Source organism: Trachurus trachurus (genome assembly GCF_905171665.1).
Source record: "Trachurus trachurus genome assembly, chromosome: 3".
Taxonomy (NCBI): Eukaryota; Metazoa; Chordata; class Actinopteri; order Carangiformes; family Carangidae; genus Trachurus; species Trachurus trachurus.
In genome coordinates this window covers 10099108-10115503 of record NC_139893.1, presented here as the reverse complement: position 1 = coordinate 10115503, position 16396 = coordinate 10099108, and the positions used below count along the sequence as shown (strand labels likewise).

General features: G+C 40.4%; 1 protein-coding gene across 3 annotated transcripts in view; it reads left to right on the top strand.

Annotated features, from left to right (window-relative positions):
- dennd2b (DENN domain containing 2B) overlaps positions 1-15268 on the top strand; it is a 47039-nt gene extending 31771 nt beyond the window's left edge. For all 3 annotated transcript variants that reach the window (XM_084000089.1, XM_084000087.1, XM_084000088.1), the window contains exons 12-20: positions 65-142; positions 2096-2236; positions 2392-2540; positions 9178-9355; positions 11043-11084; positions 11584-11695; positions 13583-13822; positions 13960-14046; positions 14763-15268. In XM_084000089.1, the coding sequence (XP_083856215.1) occupies positions 65-142; positions 2096-2236; positions 2392-2540; positions 9178-9355; positions 11043-11084; positions 11584-11695; positions 13583-13822; positions 13960-14046; positions 14763-14797 (1062 nt within the window). In that variant the 3' untranslated portion in view covers positions 14798-15268. The remainder of the gene's footprint in view (positions 1-64; positions 143-2095; positions 2237-2391; positions 2541-9177; positions 9356-11042; positions 11085-11583; positions 11696-13582; positions 13823-13959; positions 14047-14762) is intronic.
- Positions 15269-16396: the final 1128 nt, after the last annotated feature.

Below are 16396 nucleotides of genomic sequence, written 5' to 3'. Positions count from 1 at the left end.
ATATCTCTTCATCAGGTCTATTAACACCAGTGTCCAATGACTCTCTGTGGTTTCTCCCTCACAGCCGACTGGGAAAGGACCTCGCCTTCCAGAGGTGTACTGCATCATCAGCAGGCTGGGCTGTTTTGACTTGTTCTCCACGGTGAGTTCAGTCCTGTCCTCAAACCACACACACAGACACACACACACACACATGCAGATAGACAGCTACAGCCAGCCAGTGTGGTGTTGTAGCTGTGGTTAACCCGTCTCACAGCTGAAGTAAATGACTTTCAGCAGTGAACGCCTCTTCAATGCTGAACCTTATTCCAGTATGTTTCTATTTAAAGGGATAGTTCACCCAAAATTCAAATTTCACTCATTATCTACTCACCCTCATGTCAACTAAGAGCTGTGAGAATTTTCAGAGTCCTCCGTTCCTTCTCTGAGTTACGGGGGGGTCCGTGCAGCAGTATTTGTCCATATAATGGTTGTGAATGGACACCAGAGCTCTTCGTCCAAAAAGACACACCAAAAAACATCCAAATACCTCCATACTGCTCGTCTGTAATGTCCCTCTTGTATTGAAGCCCCGACATGAGAAATTGTTCCGCCGGTCAGTGCAAATCACGTGAGATTTGCACTTACACAGGCAGAGCAGTGAACTGAGACACTGGGAGCTTCCGCTACAAACAAGCTTAAAATATAGACTTATTTAATTTTTTTCGGAACAATTTCTCATGTCGGGGCTTCAATACAAGAGGGACATTACAGACGAGCAGTATGGAGGTATTTGGATGTTTTTTGGTGTGTCTTTTTGGACGAAGAGCTCTGGTGTCCATTCACAACCATTATATGGACAAATACTGCTGCGCAGACCCCCCCGTAACTCAGAGAAGGAACGGAGGACTCTGAAAACTCTCACAGCTCTTAGTTGACATGAGGGTGAGTAGATAATGAGTGAAATTTGAATTTTGGGTGAACTATCCCTTTAACCATCTGATTTCCTGAGTAAATGTTTCCTTCACTTTTGTCTCACTGTCTTAACGTGAAGCAGATCTGTCACTCTGTTTGACTTTTTCAGCCTTATCTGATTTCTTTATTAATTCAAAGTGACTGAAACCAGACTGTGGAAACAAAGTTGCTGCTATATGACAATATGAAAAAAAAAAAATAAAAAGCCCGGGCGAGTTCAAAGACAGTGTGCACGCTCGCTGTATGTCCTGTATTCATGGTTTAATAATGGGAGCCTTGTGAGGTCTTTCAGTCTGCCAACAAGCTGTGATCAAAGGCTGCACGAAAGTTTGAAATATGAAGGACCTGAAATGAAAAAATCTGAAATGTCAATTCGGATGTTGAGTGAAAGCATAATAACTGTGTGTGCCCTGTAGATGAAATAATAATACGCTATAGGTGGTTTTTCTTTTGACTTGTAAACAAATTAAACGCAAAACTCTCTGTCTTGTTTAGTCTTGTGATATTTTATGACCGTATGAGTTTGAAAAAGTGCAAGAGAAAACCTCAGAAGTCAACAGTACAGCCACAAACCTGAGATGATAACATTAAATACAGATAAAATACATATTGATTCTTGATAAGTGCTTTCCTGGTAAATGGGAGAGGACGGCAGTGTTTGATTTCAGTAGGAGCTGTGTGTGTGAGAGACACAGACACAGACAGAGAGACAGAGAGATGAAGAGAGCGAGAGCGAGAGAGGTGATATCATATGACGAGAGAGTCTCAAATCAGCTCTGCAGACAGGAGGCAGCTTGGACGGCAGCAGGCCGACAGGCACACTGGGTGGAATTTTCCAATCACACAGGCATGGAAAGACATTCAATTGCTATTTTTCAAAACAGAAAAAGAATACAGAGTCCCAGTAGTCAAACACATAACAGTATATTTCCATTAATTGCCGCCATGGTCAATAACCTCGATGACTGTGCACTTTTTTTTTCTTTTCTTTTTTTTTGCCTTCCTTGGCTCTTTATACAGCTTAGATAAAAACCCAAGGCTCCTTTCATATTAGCATATTCACAGTGAGATTTATGTTGTGTTGATGTTTAAACAAGTTGAAATATATCAAGGAAACTCTGCACTTTCCTTCCTGGTTAAGATCCTGGATGAGGTGGAGAGACGGAGAGGCGTCTCAGCGGCCCTGGTCTATCCCTTCATGAGGAGCCTAATGGAGTCGCCCTTCCCTGCACCAGGGAAGATTATCAAAGTGAAGACCTTCCTGCCTGGTGCAGGAAATGAGGTTAGAGCTGCTGACGAAGCAGAAAACACTTCAATTGTGCCCAAATAATTGTTCCAAATGATTTAAATGCATCTGTGTGAAATATAATCCTCTTGGTTAATAAGATCCAGAGGCTGTGATGACTCAAAAGTCACATTTTTGTTGTGCACGTTCAGGTCATCGAGCTGAGGCGGCCCACCGACTCCAGACTGGAGCATGTGGACTTTGAGAGTCTGTTCAGGTGTCTCAGCGTACGACAGGTGATCCGAGTCTTTGCCTCGCTGCTGCTGGAGCGCCGAGTCATCTTTGTGGCTGATAAACTCAGGTGAGGCTCTATTATTATTATTCTTAATTATAATCCCTCTGCAGATGGACCATCATTAACAAAATATACAATTTCAAATAGATTAAAGAAAGTCATGAAATTTGCCTCTTTGCAATATCTTCCTATTCGAGGTTTTCTCTGTCACTAATATTGAAGTGTCCAAAATATGTTATGTTCTATTAACAAATAGGGAATCCCTTTTAAATTAATTGATCACCCATATATGAAGCACTGTGATAGAAGGGCAACCCCACACCAATTATTTTCATGGTCACATTATATAGTTGAGCTCCAGTGGTATGAAACTTATGTGATATATGTTTTCCACAGCTCCTACTTGTCTGAATTCAAGACATATCTCTTCCAAAAAAATGTTCACACTTCTTACACTGTGAGGTCGAGAGTCAGCATGTGTCTCTCAGCTTGTCTGTGGTATAGTTGCAATGTTTGTTCACGGACTCACAGGCACATAACAGCGGCATTGTGCTGTGGTTTTTCGCCTTTGTTTGTGTGTGTTGAACTCTTTAATTATTGCGCGTTAATTAGTATCATGAAGTCAGGCAATAAGCCAGTCAGTCAGCCGGCGACGGTTTAGATACCAGGAGAAAAGTGGGTCACAGTAATGAGAGTCACTACCAGAGGAGAGTGGGATGGGTCTGATAAGATGCAAAGAGTCTCAAAGGACTCAGTGTCCCAGTCTGTCCTCTTGTTGCAGAGCAGAGAGGCGGACTTTTTGGAGTATTGGAGGCAAGGGTGGAGTGGGAGGAGATTTGAGGAGAGAAGTAATCTCTCCATGTATCAGAGCCCAGTTTAAACAAACATCAGTGGGGGCAGTGACTGTGAGGGGAAGGAATGCACTTCCTGTGTCCGCGACTCTGCCCTCCATGATCTGTGGCTCAACTGTCACCATTTGACTTATGATGGCACGTTTACTCCCTATGTTTGAGTGGCACCCTCTGTGTCCCCGGGGGGAATCGGCCTAATCTTCTCATTACCAGAGGTGATGATAACATCAAGGAGTCATTGGGTGGGAATCATGAATTACAATATCATCATGATATATTGCCTAGTAACGGGCAATTACGTATGAGAGTGTGTGATATCTCGCCCCAGCAATCACTTATGATGCCATCGTAATATCTGTGTGCCTGAGGAAATAAACACACATTAAATAGGTGAGATTATCATTCAGTAAGTATTATGAAATGCTTTTGGCTTTCAAATCACAGTTTTAAATTTTGTGTAAAAAAAAAAAGTGTATTTTTGTGGTTCTCAGAGGATGAATCCTATAGTGACTTTTCCTTTTGCACCACCATCAGGTTGTTATTTGTGTTTTGTCATGAAATCATGACTTTCACATTTGCTTAAAGATAATTTCTGATAATAGATAATAGCTTCAGCGCTATTTAGCAACTGTTAGAATGCAACTATTGAAAATGCTACGCCAAGATGATAGAGGTGGTAAACACACTATCCTTGCTAAACATTAACATTGTCGTTGGCGAGCCACCAGGCAAATTTAAATTTGCCACCAAACGTTGAATTACTGTGAAGCAAAGCATCATTTAAAACTTTACAGAAAACTGAAATAACTACAAAGACAGAAAATGACAAATGCAAGTTCTATAATTTTGTGGCTTAAATATGCAGTCTCCTTGACTGATGCCTCTTACTGTACTGTATGATCTGCTCAAACTGTGTGTGCAGATTTAAAATGTGCATGTCTCCATGTGTGCATGCAGAGCTGTGTTTTGGTTTCTTTTGAAAACAGTGACAGGGCCTCACTGCAGCATTAATGACTTCTATGATAAAAAGGGCTGCTCCCTCTGGGGCTGTGGTACATACAGTAATCCATTCCCAAAATACCTCACCAGCTGAACATGATGTATGCTTCTTCCCCTTAACATGTACAGTATATCCAATACAAACAGGAACCACAAGGAAACACCATGTTAGGCAATAGTTCTCTGTGGGGTCCTGTGACGCTTGTTTCTTTGGCATGTTGCGTTCACTTAACTCTCGTAATATTACACTGAAACCTTTGTTGTTTTTTCCACAGAAGTTGTTGCTTTTACATGAAAGTCTGCACAGACAATTTCTTTTAAGTGGTCATTCACCATCTGATGCCTGTAATAACAAGTCGGATGCCTAATCAGATAAATTCATCATCAACTATGTCACTCTGTAATAGCTTAACTCAATTGACCTGCAGATGCTGAATGAGTTTTGTCAGTGTTGCAGACTTGTGTAAACAACCTCGGTCAGTCCTCAGGCTAGAGTTGAGGAAGGTTGCCAAATTGTATGTGCATGTCTGGCTTTATCTTCTGGCATGGCAGTGAAATACTCCTACAGTAAAAGTGTTACTGCGTAGTAGATTTGGATGACTTTCCCTGCTGTGCTCCTCCATTGTTAAGATTAGAAATACAAAAAAAAAATCTCGTGCCTTCCTGTGCATAAATCCAATAAACTGTGCAAATGAAAAATGCTTGTTTAACTTGCAATCTGAACTCTCCGTAGCTGCAATAGACATAGACATAGATCTTTCTCATACTGCAGTTCACTTAAAGGAAAAATAAGCATCATCATATCTCGAATATGACGCGTGTGCTCAATAATGACTGTTACCTGATTTCTTCACCTTTCTCTCAAAGATCTGCCCATTTTTGTTAATTTCATTGTCTCTTAAATACTTTTCTCTTATTTAAATTTTGATTAAATAGATTCAAATAATATTTAATCACCAGGATGCCTTGTTACAGAAAGTACATGTTTCATATGTCGACTGAAGAAGTAACGGAGTGTAATCAAGACAACATAATGAAAGATGAGAAGTCTATGTTTGAGGGGAAGAGGGAGGAGAATGTAGAAGGAAACTAAACAATGGCTTTTGAAAGCGTTTTTTCATAACCACGGTAAATTAATCAGGCTCACTTTTCCATGGTAGAGCAGGTTGTTTGAGTTTCACTGCGGTGTCTCATTACTGCAAACTTAGAACTAGTTATTAAACAGCGTGATTAAAAGTGCAATGTATGTTGAGTGTGCGGTGACATGTTTTCTTTTTGTAATAATCCAGGGTTTGGAACCGAGTCGGAGGAATGTAGAGCAGCAACACGTTTTGCAGATGTATAGCCTTATATGAGCGATGATGGTGACTGTGATCCTACGACAGGGAGAATTATTGCCACAGCTTCTGGTATTTTTTGTAATCAACAAGTGTGGCAGTTATTTCATTCACAGTCATTTCATTTAGACACTTTCTGTAACATGCTCTGCGGAGCTGGCACCTCGACTAAACCGCTTTTAACAACTTAACCGGTTTCCCATGTGGTGTTTGGCTCGGACGTGGAGTGAAATCGACACACTGTAAACATGTGAAATGTTGCCGTTTTTTTTTTCTTTTTCTACGAGTCAAGAAAAGCCTTGGCCATCACCGGAGCCTCACCAGCTGATTTTTACATCAGTGTCCCGTCTCGTGAATGTTTACACCCACATGTAGACACATATACACAAACACCTGCACACATTCATCTGCTCTCTAGACAGCCTTGATCAAACTCAGACGCTATTGTGGATTTAATAAGAACATGTATAAAGTTTCCCATCAGGAAGCCATTTCTCATTGTAAAATGGCTTCTGCTGTTGCCTTCTGTGGAGCCGAGACTGAGAGCCGGTGGCTGGAGATGCTTATAGACAGGAAGTGAGGGAAAACCATTTGGGGACTAAGGGAACAGAGAGCGCTCTGCGAGTGTATTGAAGTTCGCCATGTGCAGCTTGTCATAGAAACCCTATAGGTTTGTGTGTAGTCTGCTGCCCTTTTTACATGAGGCTAGGTGTTATTTTGGGCTTGGGAGGAGCTTTTAACAGTGAAGAATGGTTTTGCAGAGCTTTGCAGCACAGCCCGCCGCTGTCTGACAGCTCTGGTTTAGTCTCGTCCTCTTTGTCCTCCGTCTCTGGAATCAGTCTTATCCTCGGCAGGACTGGTGGTATTGTAGACACACTGCATTTCTTTAGTAGAGCTGTGAAGCATGTGCTGGTGCAGGCTTCTGTCTCCCGCCCTCTCTCTTTCTCAAACACTGAGATTTTCCCTCCCCCTCTGGGCTTCGCAGACTAAGCCTCTCGATCCCATGTTTCCTGGAGTATCTGCCAGTTCTGCCTCACACACACACACATACACACACATACACACACTACACCAGACCTACGAGAGCTAATATGTCAGGATTAGCTCCCAAACCTCAACACATAACAGCCCTGCTCAGACCTCACCTCTGCAGAACTGGTTCCTGTCTCTTTTCCCAAGTGCGTGACCATAAATTTATGTGACTTTTGTGTGTGTAATCAAATTGAAATTAATCAAATGAATCTTAGTTTATGCACGTGCGGTTGGTGTAATTTTTTATTTTCCAACCAATCCACAGATAAATTTGTTGGCTTCAGTTAGGATCACTCAAAACCATCTGTGTTAGTTAAAATGCAACAGTAGCCAGACCAGGATCAGCTTTGCCCTTCTCATTTGCTAATAAGCATTAAACTGAAAGTACAGCTGAGCGCCTGATGGGAATGTAATTAGTTTTGCAGGTTTTTGGTCATAAACCAAATGATTCAACAAAAGAAATGATGGCAAGCCACCAAATAATCACTGATGTGCTGTATTTGCGTCTAGACCAAAGTCATGTACCAACCAACATGCCCATCCCTAGAGCCTGTCCTCTTGTGTGGCTAAAAACCATAAAGTATAATCCAATTTCATGCAACCACTCTGCAACCCTATACTTATCTTCATATTCAAACCCAAAACAATGAAACTTCACCAAATTCATTCACCAAGAGAAAACAGTGAATCTAAAATGTCCCTCTGCTGATGTTGTGCTTCACCTATCTGTGGAGACATTTCCTTGTTTTTCTATGACACGTGAACCATCTGGGGGTCTGAATCTAACAGGGGGAATGTCCCTTCCTCCTTCCAGAGTTGAGTGGCAACCTCTGGTAGTGCAGCGTGTTTTCATTGCAAGTTCATCTTCTCCCCAGAGTGTGCGGTCAGGGGAACGAGTGTAATTGATCCTTTTGGTATCAGTGGTGTGTCGGGCCACGTGTAGCCCGTGGCGAAGGTTTTTCTTGAGATCTGTGCCCCATCACTCCCTGTTGGAACTCGTCAGACCTGGGAGAGACGGGATCTGGTAGGAATTATCAAGCCCTCCTCAGGCAAATGGAAATCAGAGCGGCCAAAGCAAAGCTGCAAGTGCTTCGTGATCTGAGTGAACTGGAAAAGACCGAATGCTGCGGTTATATCGTAGCCTTTGGGTTTGCACTGGTGTAACTCTGCTTTCACATTTTTTAAATCTTGGCAAATTGACTCATGGGGAAGTGAAGATGAAACAGACTTGTGGCAAACACACAACCTGGAAGGGTATTGTTGAGAAGTTAGTGGGAGGTTTGTCATTTGCCTCAGTGCTTTTCTGATTCTGGTGCTGCTGGTCTCAGCTCTCTGTGCAAACGCTCCAGTAGAGTTTCTGTGGGCTTGAAACACACAGTGTGAAGGAGGTCACATAAAAGGGAGTAACTTGTGTTTACTTGGATGTTCAATCTGCTGTTGATGACAACGACCACGGAAAACATTCCTCATTAAAAGTGTATATCTCTCAAGTGGGGTGCGTTTGCATACCATGTTTGATCCCTGGTCTTGTTCTTGATCCATACTGATTTAGTGCTCATTTGTGTGTTTGAGTGAGTGTGAGTGTGAGTGTGTGCGCGATTGGACCCACAGTTTATTTTCACTCTCTTTGTGTACATGGACCGGACAGTATGTAGAGGACAGAGGGGAGGAGGGTCAGCCACTGTCAACAAGCGACGGATCGTGAGAAAGACAGGCTGCTATTTGTGATCTCGATGTTATACCACAGCTGTCGGAGTTAAACCAAATTGGTCCTTTTTGGTATTGCGTCAACAAGCTTCCAGCTTAACTATAGCAGCATGTCAGAGTCACGCCACCCCCGTAGACCGAGCGCAGTAATGTCACAATAATGCATTTTATTGGACCTCATTGTGGTTTTAAGTAGCCGGAGTCTCAACTCCACAATCGGGGGAGGTGGAGGTACAGCAGATAAAAAGTTCATTCATTTGCCCAGAAGTCGTTGTGTTTGTGTTCGAAGTGTACGAAGTTTCTGTTGGATCTCGCTGTCCCTCACATGAGCCGCAGGAAGAACAAAGTGTCAAAGCCAGTGGTACATAGCTGAGCTGTTACGGCTCATATAAAAGTAACATTCAGGGAAAAGAGGATCAAATCGTCAAATAACCTCAGGAAAGAGCTTAGAGATGGAAATGCTGTTCAGAACGCAGCCCAGTTCCACAGTTTGAAGAAGCTATTTATATGTTTTCCTGCTTTTTACAGAAGTTCATAACAGTAGCAGTACATATTTATAGGAAAATGTACCCGACAACATTTCATCCCACTCTCAGCCTTCAAAAATAAACTTTTTCATTATCTACTGAAACATCTGCCTGTGTTGACCCTGTTTGGTTTAATCTGGTGTGTCCTCTGCAGGGCGTTGGTCGGTGTGTGTGTGTTTGTAAAGGTGATTGATGGTGTGTTGTTTTTCTGTCTTTTTTTTTTTTTTTTTTTTTGCACGCTCATCATCAGCACCCTGTCCAGCTGCATGCTCGCAGTGGTGGCGCTGCTCTACCCCTTCTCCTGGCAACACACCTTCATCCCCGTACTGCCAGCGTCCATGTTGGATATCGTCTGCTGTCCCACGCCCTTCCTGGTGGGGCTGCTGTCCAGCTCGCTGCCTAAACTCAAAGAGCTGCCTGTAGAGGAGGTGAGTGCAACATCTCTGGATTTTCTCTCATGATCTGCCTCCATACTCACAGATTGATGTCTCCTACGTTCTTCATCTAGATGATTCAGATTTTTCTGTCACTGCCACTTTATTCTCGTCCTTCTCTGATTGAAGCCCACTTCTTGGAATAGTGGCTATTAGTGTCATGGCTGATAAATTACAATAATACAGATTGATCCTAATTCCATTATAAATTGATCAGTCTGATGACTTCCAACCAGAGGAGAGGATTCAAAGCTGTGGCCTTATTTCAAGACTGGACAAGAGCAACTTAAAGCTGCATTAGTTAGTTAGTTAGTTAGTTAGTTTCAGTTTATTTTGGACATGTTAAAATAAATAAGAAATAATACAGTAATGGACAGACATAACAAATAAATACTTTACAAAGACAACACATGAAAATATAAAAAATAATTGAAAATGAAAATGAGTGGGAAGAGGTAAAACTATTCATAACTTAGCTATCAAGCTTCCTTGTCATTATAATCTATACAATAAGTTAATTTATAAGTTTATTTAGCTGGATTTATTCTAATATAGTAGGTCAACACATGCACTGTACTGCACTGAAAGAGTTAAATCCACTGACAGTCTGTGCATACTAACTTCCACACCAAGTGCTCAAGCTGTAAAGACGGACAGTTGTACCTTGAGGTGGATGAACAGTCCACGTCTTTACTTGAAAAGTTTACCACCTTCTCTGCGTAAACGGTGTCACAGCTCTTGTCGATCAGATTTATTTGTCTTTTTAATATTGGTTGTTTGGTTGTATAGATAATTGTTTGCTGTTGGTTTTTTGGATTTTTGTACAATTAGAAAAAGCTGTGAACACACTATTGACATATTATCACTTGATGAAGATGTTATGTTGTCAACATTCACAAAACTTTATTACAAACAGGGCTGATAACAGTGACAGTTTGGTAAAAGATGCTGAAATGCTTCATGTAGCTGATGTGACCTGCAGCACTGGGTGATAATAACGTCTTCATTTGGTTAAGTTGACCCCAGTCACATTACACTACAGTACATTACACATACAGTAGTTAGGTTCATCCCAGGTTTGATATGTGTGACAGTATTGATCAGTGCAGATTTATTAAAACAGAGATAGTACCTGTGGTTGATCGACAAAAAAAAAAGGATTAAATAAAATGTTTTATTTTGGATTGTTAAGTCATTTAAATCATTTCATCAGGGGAAATAAAGCAGAACTCAACTTATCGCAGTGGGCTTAGGGAGCTTGTGATTGTCATTTCTCATGAGCACTTTAGCTATTCTATTTTTTTCTGAATAATTATTTTGTCTTTAGAAGCTATCACAGCTTTGTTTTGTTTACGCAGTGACAACATGTTCATCTACTGCACGAGACCTTGTCATTCACAGTTAACACTGAACTGTTAATGCGCTGTCAGCAGCATCATCTGTCTGCTTACATTACTTTCTCTGCTGCTGACTGACGGGTGAAAACATTTTTTAGAAAGGTGCTTTAGATCTGAACTTTTTTGTGCTTTATGATTCTTGACTTTACTCCGATTGTGTTTTGAGGGGAGCAAATGTAGCTCTCCTGCAGGTGAAATCAACAGCTCTTCTCTACATGTGGGTGATAAGAGGCTTTTTTCCCATTACCTCTGAAGAATGACATGCTCTTCTCTTTTTTTCACAGGCTTTAATGGTCGACCTTGGAACTGACCGATTCATCCGACAGGTTAGTCCACAAAAACTTACAGATAAAAGAACAAACTGACCCTAAAGATAGATGAGATTTTCTTTAAAACATCAATAGACATTTCATTCCTGCATCTAAGCAGGTAAAAATACAGGAAACGCAAGATTAGAAAAAAGAAATATGCATTATGGAAATTATAACGGGAGACAAAGGAAGAAAAAAACAAATGTGTCTGCTGGTGAAATATGGTTTACAAGTTTCTTTTTTTTTACCATTTAAATGTTCACATACAACATGCTAAAATATTAGTAAGTCAGTAAACTGTCTGTCAATTCCCATCTAAAGCTTTATATCTAAAGTTGTGAGCAAACATTTGGTTGAGTTGGACTGTTTTTACTTATTTCAAAAGTTACATGGTCTCTTTTTAAACATGGCTGTAAAACGTGTGGTTTGTTCACTGACTCCGAGCCTTTGAACGTTACTCTCCTAAACACTGTTGTTTATCGCTGGCGGCTGCAATGTTTTTGATTGTTTATAGATGGACGACGAGGCCTCGCTGTTGCCGCGGAAACTTCAAGCGGCTCTTGAGCAAGCGCTGGAGCAGAGGAATGACATCATCAATCAGGACTCTGACAGCGAGTCAGACGAAGGTGAATAAGTGACAAATCATGTCTCCCGACCAAGACAGATGTTTTTCTTTCTAACGAGAACAGCAGAACATGTTCAGTCCAGACTTTTCACGAAACTCGCTGGGAAATGAGTCACAGAGGTGCAACACAGAGGTGATAACAGGGTTTCGGTGATGAAAGGTCAGGGGAGAGCTGACTGGTGGCACATTTTGCTTAATTTTTCATGGGTTTAATGGATTTATCACTCAAGTAATGTCAAGGTGAAACAACAGGGTATCCGCGAGGTCTTAAAAAGTCTAAAATTTGAAAATCTAAATTGTAGGCCTTAAAATGTCTTAAATTTGTTGAATTATTGTGTTCAAGTCTTAAATAATTTTAAGACAGGTCTTAAATGTTCTTATGCCCACCATAGGAGAGCATTTCACTCCCATTTGCCCCTAAAAAAAAATACATGTGCGAACCGGGAAAATCACAAAAAAGAAAGATCACAACCTGCGATCGTTCAAAAACTACAAACAAGCCTAACAAGCAACTTATATATTGCAATCAATTTCTAATTTTGTGACTCTGCATTTCTTTTGTACGTTTTTTATTTGTCATGATACTGTAGGTCTTAAATTTAATCTATAATGGCCTTAAAAAGGTCTTAAAAAGTCTTAAATTTGAGCTGGTGAAACCTGCAGAGACCAAGTTGGACAATTTGTCTAATACTATAATCAGGTTCTCTTTTTCTTTTCTGTTTTGCAAAGTTGCATCTATAGGGTAATATCTGGTTTTATGTCTGCACCTCCTACAAGGTTCTTGGCTTTCACCCTGGTGACCTGGATTCAACTCCCGGTCTGGAAACTGGGTGTTTATGCAGGTTTAATCCGAGGGGATCAATAATAGGTTTAGTGTTTTATAAAGTTCCACGATGCTTCGCAAGGACGTTCAACTGATAATCATATAGAAAATCCTTCTTGTTTCCAATCGTTGCATTAATAAGTGACAACACCTTCTGTGTGTGCTCTCCACCAACAGTTAACACTGTCTGTGCTTGTGTTACATCTGCTGCATGTCAGTCACAACCTGTTCTCACGAACCTGCCAACCAAAGCAAAACACTGCAGCCCTGTCTCATGAATGACAGGAAAGACCGAGCTCTGCTTTTACTTTACTGCTGCACACAAATATTATGCTTCTTGAAGACACTCGTCAGGCCTGCGAGCTGCTCCTGATCGCTGCTACTCACTGCACAAAACAGCTAATATGACAGGACAATAACAAACACCTGCAGTATCGCACTTTAATTCATCGTGGGAGTGCAGGAAGTTGTCCTTGGCCTGACAGTTACAGTTCTGGTTGTGCCAGTCTTCAGGTTTTTTTTTCTTTTTAACTTTCACTGAGTGTTTTGATGTTTTGTTCAGGGAAGATTTCTTTGTCACAGAGTTCATTCACCTTCAGAGGATTTTTTTTATATCAGAAACTTCACGTACAAGTCTTTTCTGTCTCCATGCAGCTTTGTGCTTTCAAAAACTTGCTCAGATTTTCCAGCAGCTCTGGTCTCGTTCTATACTTTTGGCATACTTTGACAGCACCGATGTAAGAGAAATAGAAGTAATAAAGAGGCAGCCGCATTATTATTATGTCATATAATGCGGTTCATTTTATTCATATTGATACGACCAAGAGTTATGGGTTAGGTCCCTGAATATCCGCACAGTGAACAATGGCTGTGGGTAGATTTATGTGGCTGTGAGTGTTCAGCCAAACCAGCTATTCTTCTTTAATATTACTCTGACAATCTGGCTTTTTCTATGGAACATGCCACACAGTTTGAGATATCTGTTTTATTACTTTATTTTAGATAGTGATATAAGTAATGTGAATAACTGAACTCTGATTAATCCCCTGTTGTTTGTGTCCACAGAGTATAACTCCCTGAACAGCCTGGTGTCAGAGGCCTTCATCCGCTTCTTTCTGGAGACCATCGGCCATTACTCACTGTTTATCGCTCAGAATGAGCGCGGAGAACGCGTTTTCCAAAGAGAGGCCTTCCGCAAGTCTGTGGCGTCTAAAAGCATCCGGCGCTTTCTTGGTGTCTTCATGGAGTCTCAGATGTTTGCAGGGTTCATTCAGGATCGAGAGCTGAGGAAGACCAGGGCTAAAGGTAGGCTGTCAGTAGTGTCCATGGATTTCCACCTCTACTACTTTGACTATTCATTGTTCATCAGAAGTTTCTGTACTGATACTGACATCTAGTGGCTGAAGGTTATTTTCTCACCCCTCCACCGACTGTTCCTCCAGGTCTGTTTGAGCAGAGGGTGGATCAGTATCTGGAGGAGCTACCAGACACTGAGCAGAGTGGAGTCAACAAGTTCCTCAAAGGCCTTGGTGAGTCCTGCAGCAGACACGCCTTCAGATTCCAGGAGTCTTTGATTGTTTCACATGTTAAAAATGCAGCATGCAGCATGAATCCCTTAGCGAGACGTTTCAAATATTTTCTGTCTAACTTTTCTGTCTTCTTTTTTTTTTACAATCTCACACAATGTCAGAGAGCTGCCCACCAACTTTTTTTTTTACATAGTTACAATGTAAAAATCTCCTCAATCCAGACTTTAACTCATAAGTATCTAACATGACGGCCCTGATAAGTCTGTCTGCACTAATAATAAGGTCAAAAATGTGACTGTTCTTCTTATACAGTAGTTTGACTTCACTTCACTGTTTCACTTTGACAATAGAGGGATGTTTTCTCAGTCCTCTGTTAAAATACAACATTTACATATTTTTTCAATGAGCATAAAGGATATGATGTTATTTTAACATAGAGCATACAAAGGTAATTAAAGTTTTTTAGCTGAAAAGTCACATTAGACACAATTTATTATTCAAAGCAGGTATTTTTATATATATTTAAACATGTCTGTAGGGGATTTTAAAAATCTGATCAGAAAACCCACTGATATTCAGATTTAGAATTAGGATTAAATCAGATTTAACCTCATGTAGTCTTAGCTTTACTTAATCCCCATATACTCTGTAACCAGAATTAAATGTATCCTCTGCATTTTTACATGAGTTAATGGATTTGTTTTAACTGCTTTTAGGGAATAAAATGAAGTTTCTCCATAAAAAGAACTGAGGGGAACAAACTGAAGACCGGATGTCTCACATCTCTGCATCATGATGACTCTCACTTTTTCGTCTTAAGCCAAGATGTTTGTTTTTTTAAAATGTAAACATGTACATATTTTTTTCACTGTAAACTGGCTGTGATACTCTTCAGTGTATGTTCATAATATCTTATGAGATAGTGATAGCAGGACGGTACACAACGAGTGAGCTGTAGAGTAACCACTGATGTCCAGGCGTGCTTGTGACGAGTGATTTCAGAGTGTCTGAGTGAGTGTATGCGACTTATATGGGCATAGATGTACAGTTCATACAGTATGTATTCATTTTGCATTATTTCACCACAGTGTTGTCCTCTGTTTAAGGAGTGTAAACCCCATTCGAAAACTGTACATGCACCAAGACAATGAAGAAAATGATTGTAACTCTTCATAGAGTCTCTGCAATCTTTTATTAAAAATGCATTAAAATGCTTCAAATACCTGAGTGTACACAGTGTTGTGTTTACTTATAACATACATGCTAAGTATTTCACTTATTATGTGTTGGGTACTTGTTATATCGGAATAACCTTGCTTTTTTTTTTAATACCAAGATTTCAAAAAGAAGTAACTGAATGTGACATTTCCTGTCATACCAGCCCCAACAGCCTGTTATCAACAACAATCATATTAACACAACCACAGCTATCAAGGCCCTAAGCATACAACAGATAGCACATTTGGCAAAGGAAAAACATAACAGATTTTACGAGATGATATAAAATCACCTCTTTTTACATCTCACATCTCAATGACAGCTTTCCCCAAAGCGATGTGTTGGGAGAAGCTGGCAAGATCCCAAAAGGCACAGTTAGTCTAGCACCAGCTACCACATGTTGCTGGTAACCTAATTACGTCTGCACACATCATTCTGGTGGCTGTCAGTGCCATGCTGTTATCAGCTCTGCTAACTGAGAGGCTCACTGTTGACTCCAGTCGCCATATTAGTTTTCCCCCTGTTTGTGTCCTTCATAGCAATTAAAGGTGACATTTAAAGTAAAGTAACTGTGATGAGCATCAGGTGTAAAAGCTGTACATGCACAGCCAGTGGTTGAACAAGTATACAGTGATCATTTAACAAAAGTAGTGTGACCACACTAATAATAATAATAATAATAATAATAATAATAATCACATTATTATTGTTGTTGTTGTTGTTGTTACTACTTTAAATGAAACAATCTCATTATAATGGTCTCTACTTACTCATGGTATGTACTTATATCCCAGCAACCTCCAGTGGAATTGCATCATAAGAAAATATATGCAATTTAGTGAAAATTGTATCTGTCAGCATTACATTTTCAGCAGTAGATGCTTAAGCTATGCTCTGAATAACAGCAGAGCAAATACATTTTTGTAATAAAATGTAATTTTGAATCTTTTTTTTGTCTTTATGTGACATGTAAGCATCTTAATGTTGTAACTGACTGAACCAACTCTGAGTACTGTAAATTCTGTGGTGTGGATCAAACCTAATCTCATCTAGCAATCTGTATTTTTTTTTTAAAAAGCAGATATGTGTAAAATCTTCATCTGCAAAGAAAAGCTGTCAGTCGATTGCTGCA